The sequence below is a fragment of the Lithobates pipiens genome, unplaced genomic scaffold, assembly GCF_037356315.1.
Source record: "Lithobates pipiens isolate NorthernLeopardFrog02 unplaced genomic scaffold, aLitPip1_a1.2 Scaffold_8, whole genome shotgun sequence".
NCBI classification, from domain to species: Eukaryota; Metazoa; Chordata; class Amphibia; order Anura; family Ranidae; genus Lithobates; species Lithobates pipiens.
The window spans coordinates 611921021-611939398 of NW_027507903.1; the positions used below are offsets into that span (position 1 = coordinate 611921021).

At 40.6% G+C, this 18378-nt stretch overlaps 1 protein-coding gene across 1 annotated transcript in view; it reads left to right on the forward strand.

The window, feature by feature from the left end:
* LOC143962327 (extracellular calcium-sensing receptor-like) overlaps positions 1-18378 on the forward strand; it is a 60162-nt gene that overhangs the window by 26855 nt on the left and 14929 nt on the right. Inside the window, exon 2 of the mRNA XM_077471627.1 lies at positions 14602-14893. Coding sequence (XP_077327753.1) covers positions 14602-14893 — 292 coding nt within the window. The remainder of the gene's footprint in view (positions 1-14601; positions 14894-18378) is intronic.

Consider the following 18378-nt stretch of genomic DNA (forward strand, 5'->3'; position numbering starts at 1 on the left):
CAGACTTTAAGATTTCATTTCTGTAGAAAAACTTCCTTATGTATCCCATTCATCTTGGCTTTGTTAAACATTATTGCAGCTGTATTCAAATTAACAACCTCATCTTAATCTTTTTTTCTTTCCACTCAATAAATGTAAAATTACAAAATTGTTATCTTAATCTAAACTAATTCCATTTTTACCAATTTCTCCATTAACCTTGATTTAATTTCCAACCAAAGGTTGTCTAAACCAGTTTCAATATATCTATATTTATTAATAAAATTGTTACACTCATATTAGAAATTAATACTCATATGATAAATTCAATATCACACACTAATATATATGCATAGATAAATGTCCTTAAAGGGGGACATATTACTTCATTTTACTCAATTTCTCTTTTTTTTTTAATGCACTGTTTCCACTATCACAGGATATTAAATTTGTGTAAGACACGGTTAATTTGTAACCTTCATTTTACCATGTTTGGAAAACAGATTCAAAAATAATTGTGATCACATTGTTTATCATTAGATTCGTTAACCCGGCACATTTTGTTATAAATGTTTTGTCTAAAAAAAAAAATGAAATTGGCATGGTGTCCTTCCAGCTTATCACCAAGCTCTGATCGCAGCTACATTCTTTCAGGAGAGCACAAAGGAGGGGGTCACATCTGCGTACATGACACAAGCGATAGAACTAAAGGTTCCAGCATTCACAAACATACACAAATATATCTCTAAAATCGCTTACATTATTCCCATTTGTACACAATGCCTATCATTCTCTCACTTTCTTTTAACGCTTTTTAATACTTCCTTGCTTAAATTTCTGCTTTCTTTATTTTGTTCTGATATCCTTTGCATCCAATGTGTTTTAATTCCATACTTCACATACTGTATCTTCTATGATCAGACGGGCAGCCATAGTGCTCGTCCCATCTTCCCTCTCTGACAACATATAAAGCATTCTGTTTTAACTCTCTTCACTGTTTCTTGACTTTACTAGTTGTAGTGCCTGACCCCAAATTCATCCCACAACTTAACATCAAAAAGTCCCTTTCTGTCTAGTGTTAATGTCACTCTTGATCCATCCTGCTCACATAAATAGCTGTTCCTCTAGCTGTATACTCTGCATGATTCTTTGTCCCTGTGGACTTTGGTGGTAACCCAGTTACCCATTGTGGATCTCTGTCCACTTTAACCATTAATCTAGGGGCTCAGTATAGGCGGAACCGCACCTTCGGTTCATATATAGCGCTCCTCTTGCGCTGGGCTTTTTTGAGGGTCTCTTACCCGCCATTCCCTTACTTAATTTAATGCCCATAATGACTGGCCAGTCTTCTCTACGTGTTCCTATACCCTTTTGCCTCTAAACTACTTTATCTAGCAGATGTACTACATATACCTGTGAACAGCACTATTCTTCCCTTTCTCTATAACACTCCGATGGACAGTAGACAGTGACAACATAACATATAACCACCAATCAATACAGTTTGATTAAGGGGAGTAAAATAGGTACCCTTTGTCCCGAAAATGCCTTACCGATCAAGGAAGTCTGATAACTCAAAATGTAAGCAAAAGGCTTACCTCAGCCGGCTGATTATCAGAAATTCCCGGATCGTCTCAAGCTCCTCGTTTCGGATACTCAGGGTCACCTGATAACCCCTCCTGGCTGGCTCGCCACCTGAAATGGATATTTTGATGATAGGCAACTCCTATCCTCATATTGATTAGTGGTTCCAAATTAATAACTACTGCAGTAGGGAACAGACACAAAAGATACGCTCAGCATCTTTCCAAATAACCATTTTCCTTTATTATGACGCATGTGAAGGTTTTTATACACATGATTACGTAGGTATCACATTAATATTACAATTGTACGTTTATGGTAACAAGGGGCGTTACATAGGCAGGCTAATTCTAATCAAGACTTGAAAGAATGCAAAACATGTACTGAAAACATTGTTAGTGCCGTGTGCACAGTGAGGGCATTGTGCAATACATATGAAATAGAATACAATTATATACAGAACCTACAAATTTCCATTACAGTTATGAAAAACAAAATATTCCAAGCTTTGAACATCTCACTTAGCACTGTTCAATCCATCATCCGAAAATGGAAAGAGTATGGCGCAACTTCAAACCTACCAAGACATGGCCGTCCACCTAAACTGACAGGCCGGGCAAGGAGAGCATTCATCAGAGAAGCAGCCAAGAGGCCCATGGTAACTCTGGAGGATCTGCAGAGATCCACAGCTCAGGTGGGAGAATCTGTCCACAGGACAACTATTAGCCCTTGTACACACGGTAGGACATTCCGACAACCAAATCCGTTGGAATTTTTTCCGACGTATTTTGTCCGAAACTGTTGCATACATACGGTCAGACAAAGTTGTCGGAAAATGCAATAGTTCAGAACGTGATGACGTTATTTCATTACGACGGGACTACGTTCAGGCCAGTAGCCAATAGCTTTGGTGTAGGAATTTGATCTGAGCATGCGTGGCACTTTATTCGATCGGAATTCTCTACAAACGATTGGTCAAAGTCCGATTGGATTATGTTATCGGAAAATTCTATAGCCAAGCTGGAAAACTTGGTCTGTCGGATATTCAGACGGAAACAGTCCGATGGAGACCACACACGGTCGGATTATCCGACAACGCGGTCCGATCGGACATTTTCCGTCGGAGTGTCCGACCGTGTGTACCAGGGCTAAATCGTGCACTTCACAAATCTGCCCTTTATGGAAGAGTGGCAAGAAGAAAGCCATTGTTGAAAGAAAGCCATAAGAAGTCCTATTTGCAGTTTGCGAGAAGCCATGTGTTTAACCCTATTAAAGAGGCACTGTAGCTTTTACAGTGTAATTCTACTAGAGCTATTTTTATTGCAGAAGCAATGCCTAAACTACAGCTACAGTATGGACAGGACATCCCTCGACAGAATAAATATAACCCTAAAATGATAGTACAGTATAATGGATAAATGTGAATTCCAACAATTCTTTCAAAATGTGTTTCAGGTAAACCTTTGCAAATCATTGTTGACCTTTTTCCGTTTAGGTCCCTTCTGCATCGTTAATTTCACCCTCCAGATACATTTAGATGAATATTCCCCCGGTATCTAATTTTTTTATCATTAACTGAGCAGAGGAAATTGTCTGTTGTGGCATGTGGTATACAGAGACCAGTGACAGGCAGTCCCGGTGGTAACAAAGGCTTGCTGATAACACATCCCATTGGGTCTGAATCGCCGCCAGTAGAAGATGCGCAGTCCTATATATGAGATGACACGGCTGTAACGTGTACTCAGGAGTAAAGTACAATGAGGTAAGATCCATGTGTTATATGTCGTTGGGTCAATGAGGTTTCTGTTAAAAAGCCAGAGTTGTATTCAGCTATTTTCATTGTTGGACTTTTAAAAATTATAGCGATGTTAACAAAATTGTTAGGGTATTGTTAGAAGGTTGTATGTATATGATATGGATGGCATGCTGCTCAACACCTTTTAAGGCCTCATGCACACTTGAGCTAACAAAGGCCTGTTTTACAGGTTTTTGACTTTTTTTCTTTCTGCCTCTAAATGCCCCTCCATGTTAACCTATGTGTCCATGCACACATAGACATTTACAGGGGTTCAGAGGCAGAAAAAAACCTCACATTTTTGTAAATATTTCATTCTATCTTTTCATGTGACAACACCGAAGAAATTACACTTTGCTACAATGTAAAGTAGTGAGTGTACAGCTTGTATAACAGTGTACATTTGCTGTCCCCTCAAAAGAACACAACACACGGCCATTAATGTCTAAACCGCTGGCAACAAAAGTGAGTACACCCTTAAGTGAAAATGTCCAAATTGGGCCCAAAGTGTCAATATTTTGTGTGGCCACCATTATTTTCCAGCACTGCCTTAACCCTCTTGGGCATGGAGTTCACCAGAGCTTTGCAGGTTGCCACTGGAGTCCTCTTCCACTCCTCCATGACAACATCACGGAGCTGGTGGATTTTAGAGACCTTGTGCTCCTCCACCTTCCATTTGAGGATGCCCCACAGATGCTCAATAGGGTTTAGGTCTGGAGACATGCTTGGCCAGACCATCAACTTTGCCATCAGCTTCTTTAGCAAGGCAGTGGTCGCCTTGGAGGTGTGGGAAAATGGCTAATTGGGCCCAATTTGGACATCTTCACTTAGGGGTGTACTCACTTTTTTCTTGCCAGCGGTTTAGACATTAATGGTTGTGTTGAGTTATTTTGAGGGGACAGAAAATTTACACTGTTATACTACATTGTAGATTTGTGTCATATCTTCAGTGTTGTCACCTGAAAAGATCTAATAAAATATTTACAAAAATGTGAGGGGTGTACTCACTTTGTGAGATACTCTATATAATATATATACAGGGCTTTTTTCTCAGAAAATAGGTGCAAGACCTCCCCCCTTCTGAATAACTTCTTGTCTCCATCCCCTACCCACCTCCGAGCAACTGCCCTTGGTTCCACCCCTACCCACCTCCCAGTACCACCCCCTTTAGAGAATGCAGAACCAAGTATTTTTTTGTGACAAGTCATTTGTATGGAATATGTTAATAATAAGAAATGCAGCATAGTAGATCCCCTGTAGGCAGCAGCAATAGACCCTTCTCAACAATAATAGATTCCCCTAGCAACAACAGATCCCCCAGCAACAATGGACCCCAACAATAATAGACCACAGCAGCAACAAAATATTTCCCAGAATCAGCCCAGAATTAATAGACTCTTCAGTAGCCAGCAACAATAGACCCCCCCCCCCCCGACAACAGTAGATCCTTTCCAGAAACAACTGGCCCCCTAGCAACAATAGACTGCCATGCAAAAATAGATGCCCTCCAGCAAAAAAATATCCTCCAAAAGCCAACAACAATAGACCCCACCATTAACAGTAGATCCCTTCTAGCAACACCTGACCCCACCAGCAACATAAGCTCCCGCCAGCAACAAAAATCTCCCATCAGCAACAATACTAGACCTCTGTCATGCAGAAATGGAGCCCCTCTAAGAATAATAGATCCCCAACAAGCCACATCAATAGACCCACACCACAGTACCCCTTGCCATTACAAACAATCAGTGCTGAAAGTGTCCCCATGTTCCCCCATGTTCCTGCTGAAAAAAGGAATATATATAAAAGTGAGTACACTCCTCACATTTTTGTAAATATTTTAAGCAACCATCACCAGTGTCTGCACTACATGAATCAGTTATACCTAGGGACAAGAGCAGACTTGGGGACCTTTCCAACAGAGAATGCCACTGGATTACTGGGTCTTGAGGATGGACCACTGGCCAGAACTTACTCAATATGCAATTGAGCTACTGGCCTGTCCTGCATCCAGCATTCTTTCTGAACACACATGCTGGAGGGTTTGTAACAGATCATAGAGTGGGCCTGTCCACAGACTCCATTGATAGGATCACATTCATAAAAACAAATCTGTCTTGGATCAGCAGCTATCAAGAACCTGATGCTGATGTAACTGATTGAATTTTCTATGGATGTGGGATCCCTTGAAAACTGCCTATGCTGAGTGACTATCCTATTCCTCTTCAATCTTGGTGATGCTAGCTTTCAACAATATGTTTGGTTTAGGGCAACACCATCACCGCCTAAGGCCCAATTTGTCTGCCCCTGTTTAACAGGAGCATGTAATTACAATTTTCGATCAAATATTTCACAGCAGGGCCTGTTCCTGCACCCAACAAGAGTATCTGTGAAGGCTTACATTGTTGTGGCACCACCACCACCCAAGGCCCAATTTTTCTGCCTGTTTAACAGTGGCATGTAATAACAATTTTTGATCAAATATTTCACATCAGGGCCCTTTTCTGCACCCAACAACAGTATCTGTGAGGGGTTGCAGTGTTGTGGCACCACAACCACCCAAGGCCCAATTTTTCTGCCCCTGTATAACAGGGGCATGTAATTAAAATTTTTGATCTAATATTTCACAGCAGGGCCCATTCCTGTGCTCAATAAGAGTATCTGTGAGGGCTTACAGTGTTCTGGCAGCACCACCACCCAAGGCCCAAAATTGTCTGCCCCTGTTTAACAGGAGCATGTAATTACAATTTTTGATTTAATATTTCACAGCAGGGCCCATTCCTGTGCCCAAGAAGAGTATCTGTGAGGGCTTACAATGTTGTGGCAGCACCACCACCCAAGGCCCAAAATTGTCTGCTCCCTTTCAACAGGGGCATGTAATTACAATTTTTCATATATAATATTTCACAGCAGGGCCGGTTCCTGCGCCCAATAAGAGTAACTGTAAGGGCTTACATTGTTCTGGTACCAGCAAAATCTAAGGCCCAATTTTCTGCAGGTTATATAGGGCATGCCATTTTTTTCAATGATTTTCATCTATATTGCTGGGACCCAACAATACATTACAGCCGCAAGCAGTTTTAAATTACTTTTTTTCCTTTAGAAATTTCATTTTGCTGTGGTATTGTTCTAAACACGGGAAAACTGCACCACTTTACAGGCATATTATAGACACCCCCAGGCACAATATTTAAAGGAATATTATATTTTTATTGTTTCACTTTAAGCGTTATTAAAATCACTGCTCCCGAAACAACTGTAGTTTTTAAAACTTTTTTTTTGCATTGATACATGTCCCCTGGGGCAGGACCCGGGTCCCCAAACACTTTTCATGGCAATAACTTGCATATAACCCTTTAAAATTAGCACTTTCGATTTTTCACATTCGTGTCCCATAGACTTTAACGATGTTCGCGCGTTTAAACAAATATTTTGCCTGTTCGAATGTTCTGCTTCAAACCGAACCAGGGGGTGTTTCGGCTCATCCCTAATTGGCAGCACTGAGATACATTGTTCGTGAACATGATCTTATTTGCATCAGTCAGATTATGATCACTAATTTAGGATTGCAAGGTCATATCTTGACAATCAAGAAGTCCACTTCTCTGTGTGTGGTATATCAATTGAATAGGTTATCAACTATAGATTGATTATTCCTATTGGAAAAGATTGATTGGAAAGTAAATCAATAATTTATGGAAGCATGCATGACCTGAGGTTACAGGGAGGGTAAGGTGTGATGAGGACTTTAGCGCAAGCAACCACTCTTTCATTGCACTGCACTCCCGGCGTTGACAGCCGTCATATCAGTAAATAAGGACCAATAACCATCTCTTCTTACTCTGGTTACAGGTTGGGGACCTTCATCCACCAGATTTTGTGGCATCTCATCCTTCATTACCTTGTCCCAGCATCATACTCCAATGGACATTGCTGCACACTGGAAACTCCTAAAATTACAGGCATTTCAATGGGCGGAGATGTGTTTTTTGGGGCAGTTTTACCCCTCCATATGGAGAAAGTTTACCCCAAACTGTTGTACAATGAAAAACCAAAGCAAGCTCTATGTAGAAAGTAAGATTTGTCTATTGATCCTAATTATATTGTGTTTTGTATGGCTCGAGATTCTTTTACTGCACTGATCTGTATTCCTATATGAAACTAGCTTAGAACTTTCACCACTTTAGTCCCCATGCCTTTTTCTACTTAAATCTTCATGAGTCACAGAGCAATTTTTAATTTTTGAGATGATTTGGTTCCCCACATTAGTAAAGAAATTTGAAAAAAAAAGATTTTCCTGCAATTTTTTTCCCAACACAAAATTTACATAATTTGCACACTAACATATAATTAGCTGATTTAAGCTGAACATTAATTTGGGCTTTAATACAGCAGTTTTTGCTTTTTCAAAGTCCCCGCTAAAACATTGTTTAATTTTCTATTCATATTGAAAGTGGATTTGCTATTTTTCTCTGTTCTTTAACAGAGCAATCTGTCCAGCAATTAAAGGGCTTGGGACAAACCATTAACACTGATAGGGATCTTTACAACAGTCTGTTTTTTTTTTTTCATGCATTTTAACCACTTCCATACTGGGCCTATTCTGGCACTCCTCTCCTACATGTAAATATCATCATTTTTTTGCTAGAAAATAACTCAGAACCCCATAACACTATATATATGTTTTTTTTAGCAAACACCCTAGGGAATAAAATGACGGTTGTTGCAACTTTTTATCTCGCATGGCATTTGCGTTTTTTTGGGGGAAAAAAGACAGTTTCATGAATTAAAAAATTACAAAACAGTAAAGTTAGCCCATTTTTTTTTTGTATACTGTGAAAGATGATGTTTTGCCACTAAATAGATACCCAACATGTCACGCTTTAAAATTGCGCACACTCATGGAATGGCACCAAACTCCTGTACTTAAAACTCTCCATAGGTAAATTTTTTTTACAGGTTACCAGTTTAGAGTTACAGAGGAGGCCTGGTTCTAGAATTGTTGCTTGCGCTCTAATGTACATGGCGCTACCTCACATGTGTGGTTTGAACGGCGTTTACATATGGGGCGGGACTTAAGTGTGTGTTTGCTTCTGAGTGTGAGCTACTGGGACCGAGGCGTTTTAAAAAAAATATTTTTTTTTTATTGTTTATTTCATTTTATTTGTTTATTTTTTCACTTTCTCTTTTACATTTTTTTTGGATCACATTTTTACAAGATAATTTTTACAAGGTAAGCATCCCTTGTAATAGGAATGGTGCGTGACAGTTCCTCTTTATGGAGACATGCGGGGTCAATAAGAACCCACATCTCTCCTCCAGAATGGAAAACATAAGATCAAAAAGATTTTTTACAATTTCATGCTTACCAGCCGCGACTTTGTTTAAAATCGCAGCCCAAACGTGAAGTCATATCGCCGAGCCCGGGCCTCCGATTGTCATAGAGATGACTGGTAACCATCTGGTCACTGGAAATCCCTATATGTCATCATTCGGCGGAAGCCGATTCTTTCTCTGGGTCCCCGATGGCACAAGAGTGCCCACGGAAAAACACTGGATGGCGGCGGGAGGGTGGATGTCCCCTCACATCGCCTGTAAGAACGATCAAGCGGTGGAACTGCCGCTATGATCATTTTTATGGTGCACAGAATCACTGGTTGAAAACAAGGATATCTGAATGATACCTGTAGCTGCAGGCATCATTCAGATATTCCCACTGAAATTCATATGACGTCCTTGGGCTGGAAGTGGTTAAATCTTTTTTTCCCCAAAAGAAAAAAAACAAATGTTGTAATTGCTTAAAAAAGTTTAACTGTAGTTGGATCTCAATTTGTTTGTCTTTTACTTAAAGTCTAATTATAACAACATACATCTAACTCCAGAAACACATTATTTTGTTATTCATACAACCTTTGGGACTATTATGATGTCATATTACATCTAGAAAGTTCCATAAATTATTAAAAACCCTTACCATTTATTACATATTATATTCTTAACAAGCAACATTATCTGCAGTCTTTGCATGGTTTATCCATTTCTTTAGCTGCAGTCTCACAGACATTCTATTAGGTCAAGTGTTTGGCACATTTTCTGAAAGCACACCAAAAGTCCCACACATTGCATCTTTGGTGTGCTTTCAAATAATGCTCCAAAAATGTGCGACCTAATAGAAAATCTATGGCTCCATTACTAAAACCACATTTAAAATGCTCGATACATGCAGAAGGTGCACATAGGCAAGGTAATCATAAACATTAGATGAAAGAAATTTGAGTATAGACACCTCCAGCAGACAGTTCTGTAGCTAACATGCTATTATATAGGCTAGAAAACTCTGCTCAATTGCTATTGTTTCCTTTAAGACAAGCCTGCAGTGTCCAGATGCCTCGTGGCCAAGCTAAACATTTATTATTATGGAGGGGACAGATGAGACACATGCCTAAGGGAGGCCAATTGTAAATGTAACACATCACCTCCTTGTTATGTCTAATGCCCCGAACACACGATCAGAAATTCTGCCAGCAAAAGTCGGATGTGAGCTTTTGGTCAGAAATTCTGACCATGTGTATGCTCCATCGGACTTTTGCTGGCAGAATTCCAGCCAGCAAAAGATTGAGAGCAGGCTTTCTATTTTTTGGTCAGAAAAAGTTCCGATTGGAAATTCCAATCATCTGTACAAATTCCGATGTGCAAAATTCCTACGCATGTTTGGAAACAATTCGACCCATGCTCGGAAGCATTGAACTTCATTTTCTCGGCTTGTTGTAGTGTTGTACATCACTGCGTTCTTGGTGGTCGAAAGTTCAGAGAACTTTTGTGTGACCGTGTGTATGCAAGCCAAGCTTGAGCGGAATTCCATCGGTAAAACCATCCAAGTTTTTTCCGACGGAAAATCCACTCGTGTGTACGGGGCATTAGCCTTCTACTGACTTATGAAGAGGGGCTGTTTAATACTTTTGTCTTTAGTTGAATAAGATACAATTATATTGACAGCACTCAAAATGATCACGAGTTCGGGTGTTTCCAATGAAGGGTACTGTTAATGGTACAGCTTTTAAGATATTTTAGATAATTATCTACTTAAAAATTTGTGATCACAGTTTGGGGAAGGCTCCTTTCTGTACTAGTATGACCTTGTCCCTGTGCACAAACCCAGCTCCATAAAGACATGGTTTAATGAGTTTGTTATTGAAGAATAGAGCCCTGACTTCATTCCAGTTGATCACCTGTGGAATGAAATCGAGCGCTGACAGTAAACCAGAACCTAACTTCACAAATGCTCTTTTGCTGAATGAGCACACATCCCCACAGACATACACCAAAATCTCATGGAAAGCCTTTCCAGAAGAGTGTCAGCCACAAGGGATATATAAAAAACACAATAGTTTGAGAATAGGATGTCAAACAAGTTCCTATAGGCGTGTTGTCCCGGTGTCCACAAACTGTTGGCCATATAATGGTCCACTTGACTTCTTTACCATTTCTTCTTGGCTCTCCTTAAAAGGTCAACATTTTCAATTTACTTATGATGAAGTGGTATTTAGTAATTTAACCACTTGCTTACTGGGCACTTAAACCCCCCTCCTGCCCAGACCAATTTTCAGCTTTCAGCGCTGATGCATTTTGAAGGACAATTGCGCGGGCATACAACACTGTACCCAAATGAAATTTTTATAATTTTTTTCCCACAAATAGAGCTTTCTTTTGGTGGTATTTAATTACAGCTGGGAGTTTTATTTTTTGCTAAACAAACCCAAAAATATGCAAAAAAAAAAAAAAATTTGCAAACAGGTCATTTTTCTCCTTCATTGAAATGCACTGATGAGGTGGCACTGGTGGGCACTGATAGGCTGCACTGGTGGGCACTGATAGGCTGCACTGGTGGGCACTGATAGGCATAGTTAAGGTGGCACTAATAGGCACAGATAAGGTGGCACCGATAGACACAGATAAGGCAGTAATGATGGGCACAGATAAGGCGGCACTGTTGGACAAAGATGGGCACAGATAAGATGGCACTGATGGGTGGCACGGATGAGTGGCACGGATGGGTGTCACTAAGGGGCACTGATAGGTACCACTGATAGATGGGACTGATGGGCACTGATAGGTGGCACTGATAGGTGGCACTGATAGATGGCTCTGATAGGTGGCACTGCTGGGCACTGATGGGCGGCACTGATGGGCACTTATAGGCACTGGTAGATGACACTGATGGGCACGGATATGTGGCACTGGGGTGCAGCACTGTTGTTGAGGCAGATTTTGGGCACTGGTAGGTGGCACTGTGGGCACTGATGGGTGGCACTATGGGCACTAATTGGGGGGCACTTTTTTATTAGTTAGGTGGCACTGGCAGGGGGCAGGTGGGCACTGATAAGCTGGCCGCGATCGACTTTTTTTTTTTCCTCCTCGCCCTGTCAGCGCGAGGAGGAAAGATAGCCGATTACCGGCTCTGTTGTGTCACATGATCAGCTGTCATTGGCTGACAGCTGATCACGTGGTAAGGAGTCGGGATCGACCCCTTGCTCCGATCCGTGATCAGGCGAGTCTCATAGACTCACTGATCACAGAGCGCGCCACGCGCGCCCCTCAGGGGGCCCGCAGGCCCCTCGTGCTCTATTGACGTCGTCCCGGCAAAGCAGGTCCACCCTGTAGCCGTCATTCGGCTATAGCGCGGATCCCTAGTGGTTAAAAGTTTCAGCTCATGAATTTATTTAGAGCATTGAGAAATAAATGCAGTGTTAACCTGGCTGTGAAGTTGACCATCCCCAGACTGCTATTAGGATGCAAAGCTGCCTTACTCAAGTTTATGAGTTTGTATTGCTCAGCTTTGATAACAACCGTTCTGTCCCAGAACAATGAACTGCAAAGACAAGCCTTAAAGAGGAAGTAAACCCTGATGGCTCTTTTTCTCCGTGTATAGCTTGCAAATTAAAAGCATAATGGGTATGCATCGCATACTAGCCAATTATATGACACTTACCTGCAAAAGAATCCAGCGATGTCCTCTGTGTAGGCAGCGTCCATCTTCAAGCCCCTTTTCCTTCCGGGCCGCGGGCTCTGTCATTTGCCGGTGTTCTGCCTAATACAGTCCGCCCATCAAATGCTGTCCGCTCCGTACTGCGCATGCGCAGTACGGAGCAGCCGAAGCTTCGGAAAAACTCCGAAGTTGAACGGCGCCTGCGCCGTGAGTGGAGGAGGTAGCCCCACTATCCAAGCGGACATAGGGTTAAGAATTTTAGAGGGCCCCTCGCGGGCGAGCTTCGCTCGCCACGCTTCGGGCTCGGCCTCGCTCCGCTCTTTTTTATTCTAACTCTATGTCCACTTGGATAGTGGGGATAGAACCTGGACTCACGGCGCAGGCGCCGTTCGTCCTCGGCAATTTTCGGAATCTGTGTTCCTGTGTACTGCGCATGCGCAGTACGCAGGGGACAGCATCTGATGGGGGACACTATTTTACAAGACACCGGAGCTGCGTGATGTCACTCCCATGCACAGTAACGGTACACGCTAGGGAAGAAACGGCACAGAGTTTTGTTTCTTCCCCATGCATGCGCCGTTCACTTTGTCGGCTGATTACAAGTGGATTATCTCCTAAACGGCGCACGTTTAGGAGATATTTCCACTACCTATAGGTAAGCCTTATTCTAGTGGTTCTTTACAACCACTTTAAGTTCAGGCTGCTCTCCAACCTCCCATGGAAGTTAACCAATTAAGGACCAGGCCTATTTTTGAAACTTGTTGTTTACAAGTTAAATAATTTTTTTTGCTAGAAAATTGCTTAGAACACCCAAACATTATATCTTTTTTCAGACACCCTAGAGAATAAAATGGCAGACATTGCCATACTTTATCTCACACCATATTTGCACAGTGGTCTTACAAGCACAATTTGTTTAGAAAAAATACACTTTGTATAAAAAATAAGAAAACAATAATAATATGTAATGCTTGCCCAAATGTTTTATATTGTGAAAGATAATGTTATGCCGAGTAAATTGATACCAAACATGTCACGCTTCAAAATTGTGCCAAAGCGTGGAAAGGCGACAAACTTTGACCCTTAAAAATCTCCAAAGGATTAAAAAATTCTACAGGTTACCAGTTTTGAGTTACAGAGGAGATCTTTTGCAAGAATTATTTCTCTCACTCTAATGATCGTGGTGATACCTCACATGTGTGGTTTGAACACCGTTTACATATGCGGGCACGACTTACATATGCATTCGTTTCTGTGAGTGAGCATGGTGGGACGGAGTGCTTTCAATTTATTTTTTCTTATTTATTTAACTTTTTACTTTTTTTTTTTACACTGTCCCTTAAAAAAAAACAAAAAAAAACCATTGGATCACTTTTTTCCTATTACAAGGAATATAAACATTCCTTGTAATAGAAAAAAAAGCATGACAGGATTCTTTAATGTGAGATCTAGGGTCAAAAAGACCTCAGATCTCACATTTACATTTAAAGCGGAGTTCCACCCAATTTTGAGAGGTGGTCTTAAACGAAAGATTTTTTTTTTTACTTTCTCTTGTACCTTTTTTGGAAGTACTAAGAGTACTTCTGATCCAGGCGGGCCGTGGCTGCGGAGGTCACATCCTCTTCTGCGGCAAGCCCCCCCATTGTCTTCTGGGACATCTGTGTGTCCCAGAAGACAAACTGGCCATTCACAAAGCACCGCACAACTCGCACATGCACAGTCGGAAACCGGCAGTGAACACGACTTTAAATGCAATAAAAAAGTATTTTTTTTAATAAAAAATGTTTCCCCTTTAAGGCAGTTGGGCAGAAGTGATGTTTGACGTTGCTTCCTTCATCCAACGTCATTGTGTCGAGTGGGGGCCATCAAATTCTCACCTGACACGGTGCCTCTAAGGGAACGGCATCGGATCGTCTCCGCCAGACCGCCACTACCAGCGACTCCGGTAAGCGGCAGAGATGACCGGAACATAGCAGGAGCAGGGTGGGCACCTCTCCCACTGCTGATAAAAGTGAGTTTGCGGCAAATCCAACACAGAGATCACTTTTATCTTAAAGAGGACCACCCGCCATTTCAGAAAATACTGGGGTTATGGCAGCTATCTGCTGCCATAACTCTGGTATTCTACGTCAAACAGTGGTTTGCGGTAGGTTAATCCACTTAGAGCTGTGAAAAAAGCTATCAACAACTTCCCTAAATAAGGTGACATAGTTTACCTCTAAAGAAGTTCTTATTTGTCTCATGCTTACTTTTACAGATTGTCTCCAGAGACTTACCTTCAGATACAAGTTGTAAAATTCGCCACCATGGAGATAAACAACAACTCTGACATTCTTCCAAATGTCACATTAGGCTTCCAGGTCTACGATTCCTGTTCTATGCTTCAGAGGGAACTAGAGGGAACTTTATATATGCTGACAGGGCAGAGCAAAGCTATTCCCAACTTTCAATGCCAGAGAAAAGAGAAGTTGGCCGCTATCATTGGACACTCCACCTCTACATTCTCCATCCTCATGGCTCACATTCTTGGGCTAAGCAGGTATCCACAAGTAAGATGATATTTCGGCATCTAAACCAGCTCCTCTCTTGAGTGCTTAATGCTTCCACTGTGAACATATTTCAGCTATTAATATTTTTAAATATGACGTCACTATTTCATGGCCATTATACTCTTATTTTGTCATTCATTTAAAAATATCTTAAATTAGAAGTCATTGTTTCATCACTAGAATGAGTTCATTTTAAAAGGGTTGTCAAAAGTTGAAAAATCCAGTGCATGACCTCAATCCAATCCAATCACTATTTTGTTGTAGCATATCAGAATAAAAGCAAAACTTCCATGCTGTTGTCTTTCGGCCTATCCTAGCCTTAGTCTTAGCGGGATTAAGGCCAGGATTGGCCAAAACAGATGAGAATGGGTGTTGACCTTGGCTTGAGATTGTCTGCTGAATTGAATTTAACTTTAAACTTGAGGAACAAGTTTTCTTCTAAAATCATGAAACTTGTGGCCTAACCTAAAATAAAAATGTAATATTTTGTAACTTACTAGTCCTTACATTTGTTAAGTACATTTGTTTTCTTTTTCAAATTTATAATACTTTATTTTTATCAGGTGATCTTGACAAAAACCCAAAGGGATTAAGTTAGTGTACTGCATCTACAGAGCAGCAGCATCATAATCATATGGCAGGAAATGTATCAGGACTACAGAACATCTCTCATGCAATATTTAAATAACGAAGTGAAGCCACCAAAACTCGACGTTACCACATCCCAAATATTTAATGTTAAGTATAGAACATGGGAAGAGGTAACCAACCTCACGGGACTTTTAACGGTAACGAAAATTACATATTATAGAAGAAATCACATAGGGATCACTCAGAATAAACTTTAGATAAAAAATCTTAGAAATTTATTATAAACAAAGCAAAAAATAACAGATTTTGCTAAAAAGACACCATCACAAATACAAATCCATCCAGTACATGATGATTTTGAAGAATCATTTTAGAACTCGGTCAGTATGATATGATGCTCAACATGTTTCACTCATAGACGCGTTTCTTCAGGAGCTTTGAATATCAATGACATATGTAATACTGTATGGATAGACACATAGAAAGAATTATTAGATATAAGTTGCATGTACAATATTGCGATCATGATTTCCAAAGAGAAACCAAAATAAATATAATTACTACAAAAAAAACAAAAATATACATAAAATGACTAGGGCATTTAGGTCATTCAAGATCGAAGGGCTGGAAGATCCCACACTCACCTGCTATGAATTCACAAAATAATTAGATCAAAAATAACCAAATAAAATATCAATTTTATTCGGATAAGTGCAAAGATCAATGTGTTCTTTGCACTTATCAAACAGATATAACAAAATAGTTATAATGAAACATTGAATAGACCATAAGGGAGCAAACAAGAGAAGTTTATTCTAAGGACTTAAATACGCTTAGCCATTGTACACACGGTTGGACATTCTGACAACCAAATCCGTTGGATTTTGTCCGACGGATTTTGTCCGAAATTGTTGCATACACACGGTCGGAGAAAGTTGACGGAAAATCCGATCGTTCAGAACGTGATGACGTCATTTCGTTACGATGGGACTACGTTCAGGCTAGTAGCCAATAGCTTTTGTCTAGGAATTTGATCTGAGCATGCGTGGCACTTTGTCCGATCTGAATTCTGTACACACAATCGGACAAAGTCCGATCGGATCATGTTGTCGGAAAATTTTATAGCCCAGCTGGAAAACTTGGTCCGTCGGATACTCCGACGGAAACTGTCCAATGGGGCCCACACACGGTCGGATTATCCGACAACACGGTCCTATTGGACATTGTCCATCGGAATATCCGACCGTGTGTACAAGGGCTAAAATGTCCTGTGTTTGTGGTTGCCATCGGTTCTGCTTCCATGTCTGGTTCCTACTTGAACAATTGTTTTTTATGTCTCAACTCTACTTCTATGGTTCTCGGTTCTCGACTATTTGTTTCTGTCTACTTTGATCTTCTGCTTGTGCGAATGTTATTTCTATTACCTTTGTATGCTTAAAGAATGTTCTCTTCCCTGCGGATTTTATACTTTTACACTTCCATGGCATTAAATTATAAGCAAGACAAATATCAGGGCTATGAGCCTGAGGTTTAATTTAATGAAGGTTTAAATCTTTTTGGTAGGATGCTTAAAGTAGTAGGCCCTACCTAGATTCCATAAGGCAGATAAACCATATCAAACAGTAGTGACATTAAAGATGCACAGAACTCCATGGCAGTTATGGGCCCTGGAACTCTCCAATCCCTTAGCCAAATCAGTTCTCTGCTGCTTGTGACAAAAAAGGAATAATTTCTTATTATAAAGTTTAGGGTTTTACAATATCATTTTTGATGAAGGGTGAAGTCAGACTCAGGTTTCAAATACTTAGAATTTTAATAGGATTTCCATAACTTAAAGCGGAAGCATTTTTTTCCCCCAATGTAGTGGGGCCATGGCTGCACTGCATAGGTTAAAATTTTACTAAACCCACAACAGTTATGTCAGTCTGTATATGCAGTAACGCGTGCTTGTTATACTCACTGTGGAACCTAAGGGGTTAATCCTCAGAATCGTGTAAAAAGGCTGTTTGATCCTGTCTTCTCTGATCCTTTCCTCCATCCACTGTGCCCAATATATTTCCTGATAATACAGAGCCAGGGGACAGGCTGCATATGCTCAGTTTGGTGTGTATTGCTAGAGGTTTTTTTTTTCCTTGGGAGGGTGCATGTGATCAGCACAGGGCCAATCAGCACTGTCTAGACAGAGGGTTAGGGGTCCTGCATCCTGGATAGGACATTCAGCGCAGAATGAAAACTCTTCCTAAAAGCTTTAACCAGACACTGATAGAAGTCACAAGACTGCTATATACTTCTGAGGAGACAAGGTATTTTTTAATTAGTTTATCTTTATTTTATTTTCAAATTTACAAAACAACATACACCTCATACTTTTTACAATATTAAAAGAAAAAATTATAGAGGAGCATTTAGACCCCTTTTCATGAGCAATTATGCATATTTATAACAACCTTCCCCTTAATCACGCCTATTCCACTAAACCAGTGTTTCTCAATTCCAGTCCTCATGGCCCACTAACAGGTCATGTTTTCAGGCTTTCCATTATTTTGCACAGGTGATTTGATCAGTTTCACTGCCTTAGTAATTACCACAGCTGTTTCATCTGAGGGAAATCCTGAAAACATGACCTGTTAGTGGGCCATGAGGACTGGAATTGAGAAACACTGCACTAAACTAACATACCACCTTTCCATACTTCCATTACCTTCACCACTCACCACTCCATTCATCACTCAAAAAGAATGCTTAGCCTTAATCCCGTACAATTTCTTTGTCTCATCCTTACATGTCTTTATTCCTCCACTTTACTTTTTCTAGTTCCAAATCTTCCAAATCCCATCAAATTTATTGAGGCTTCCTTGCATAATGTATAATGTCCTGTCCTTGATTACCACCAT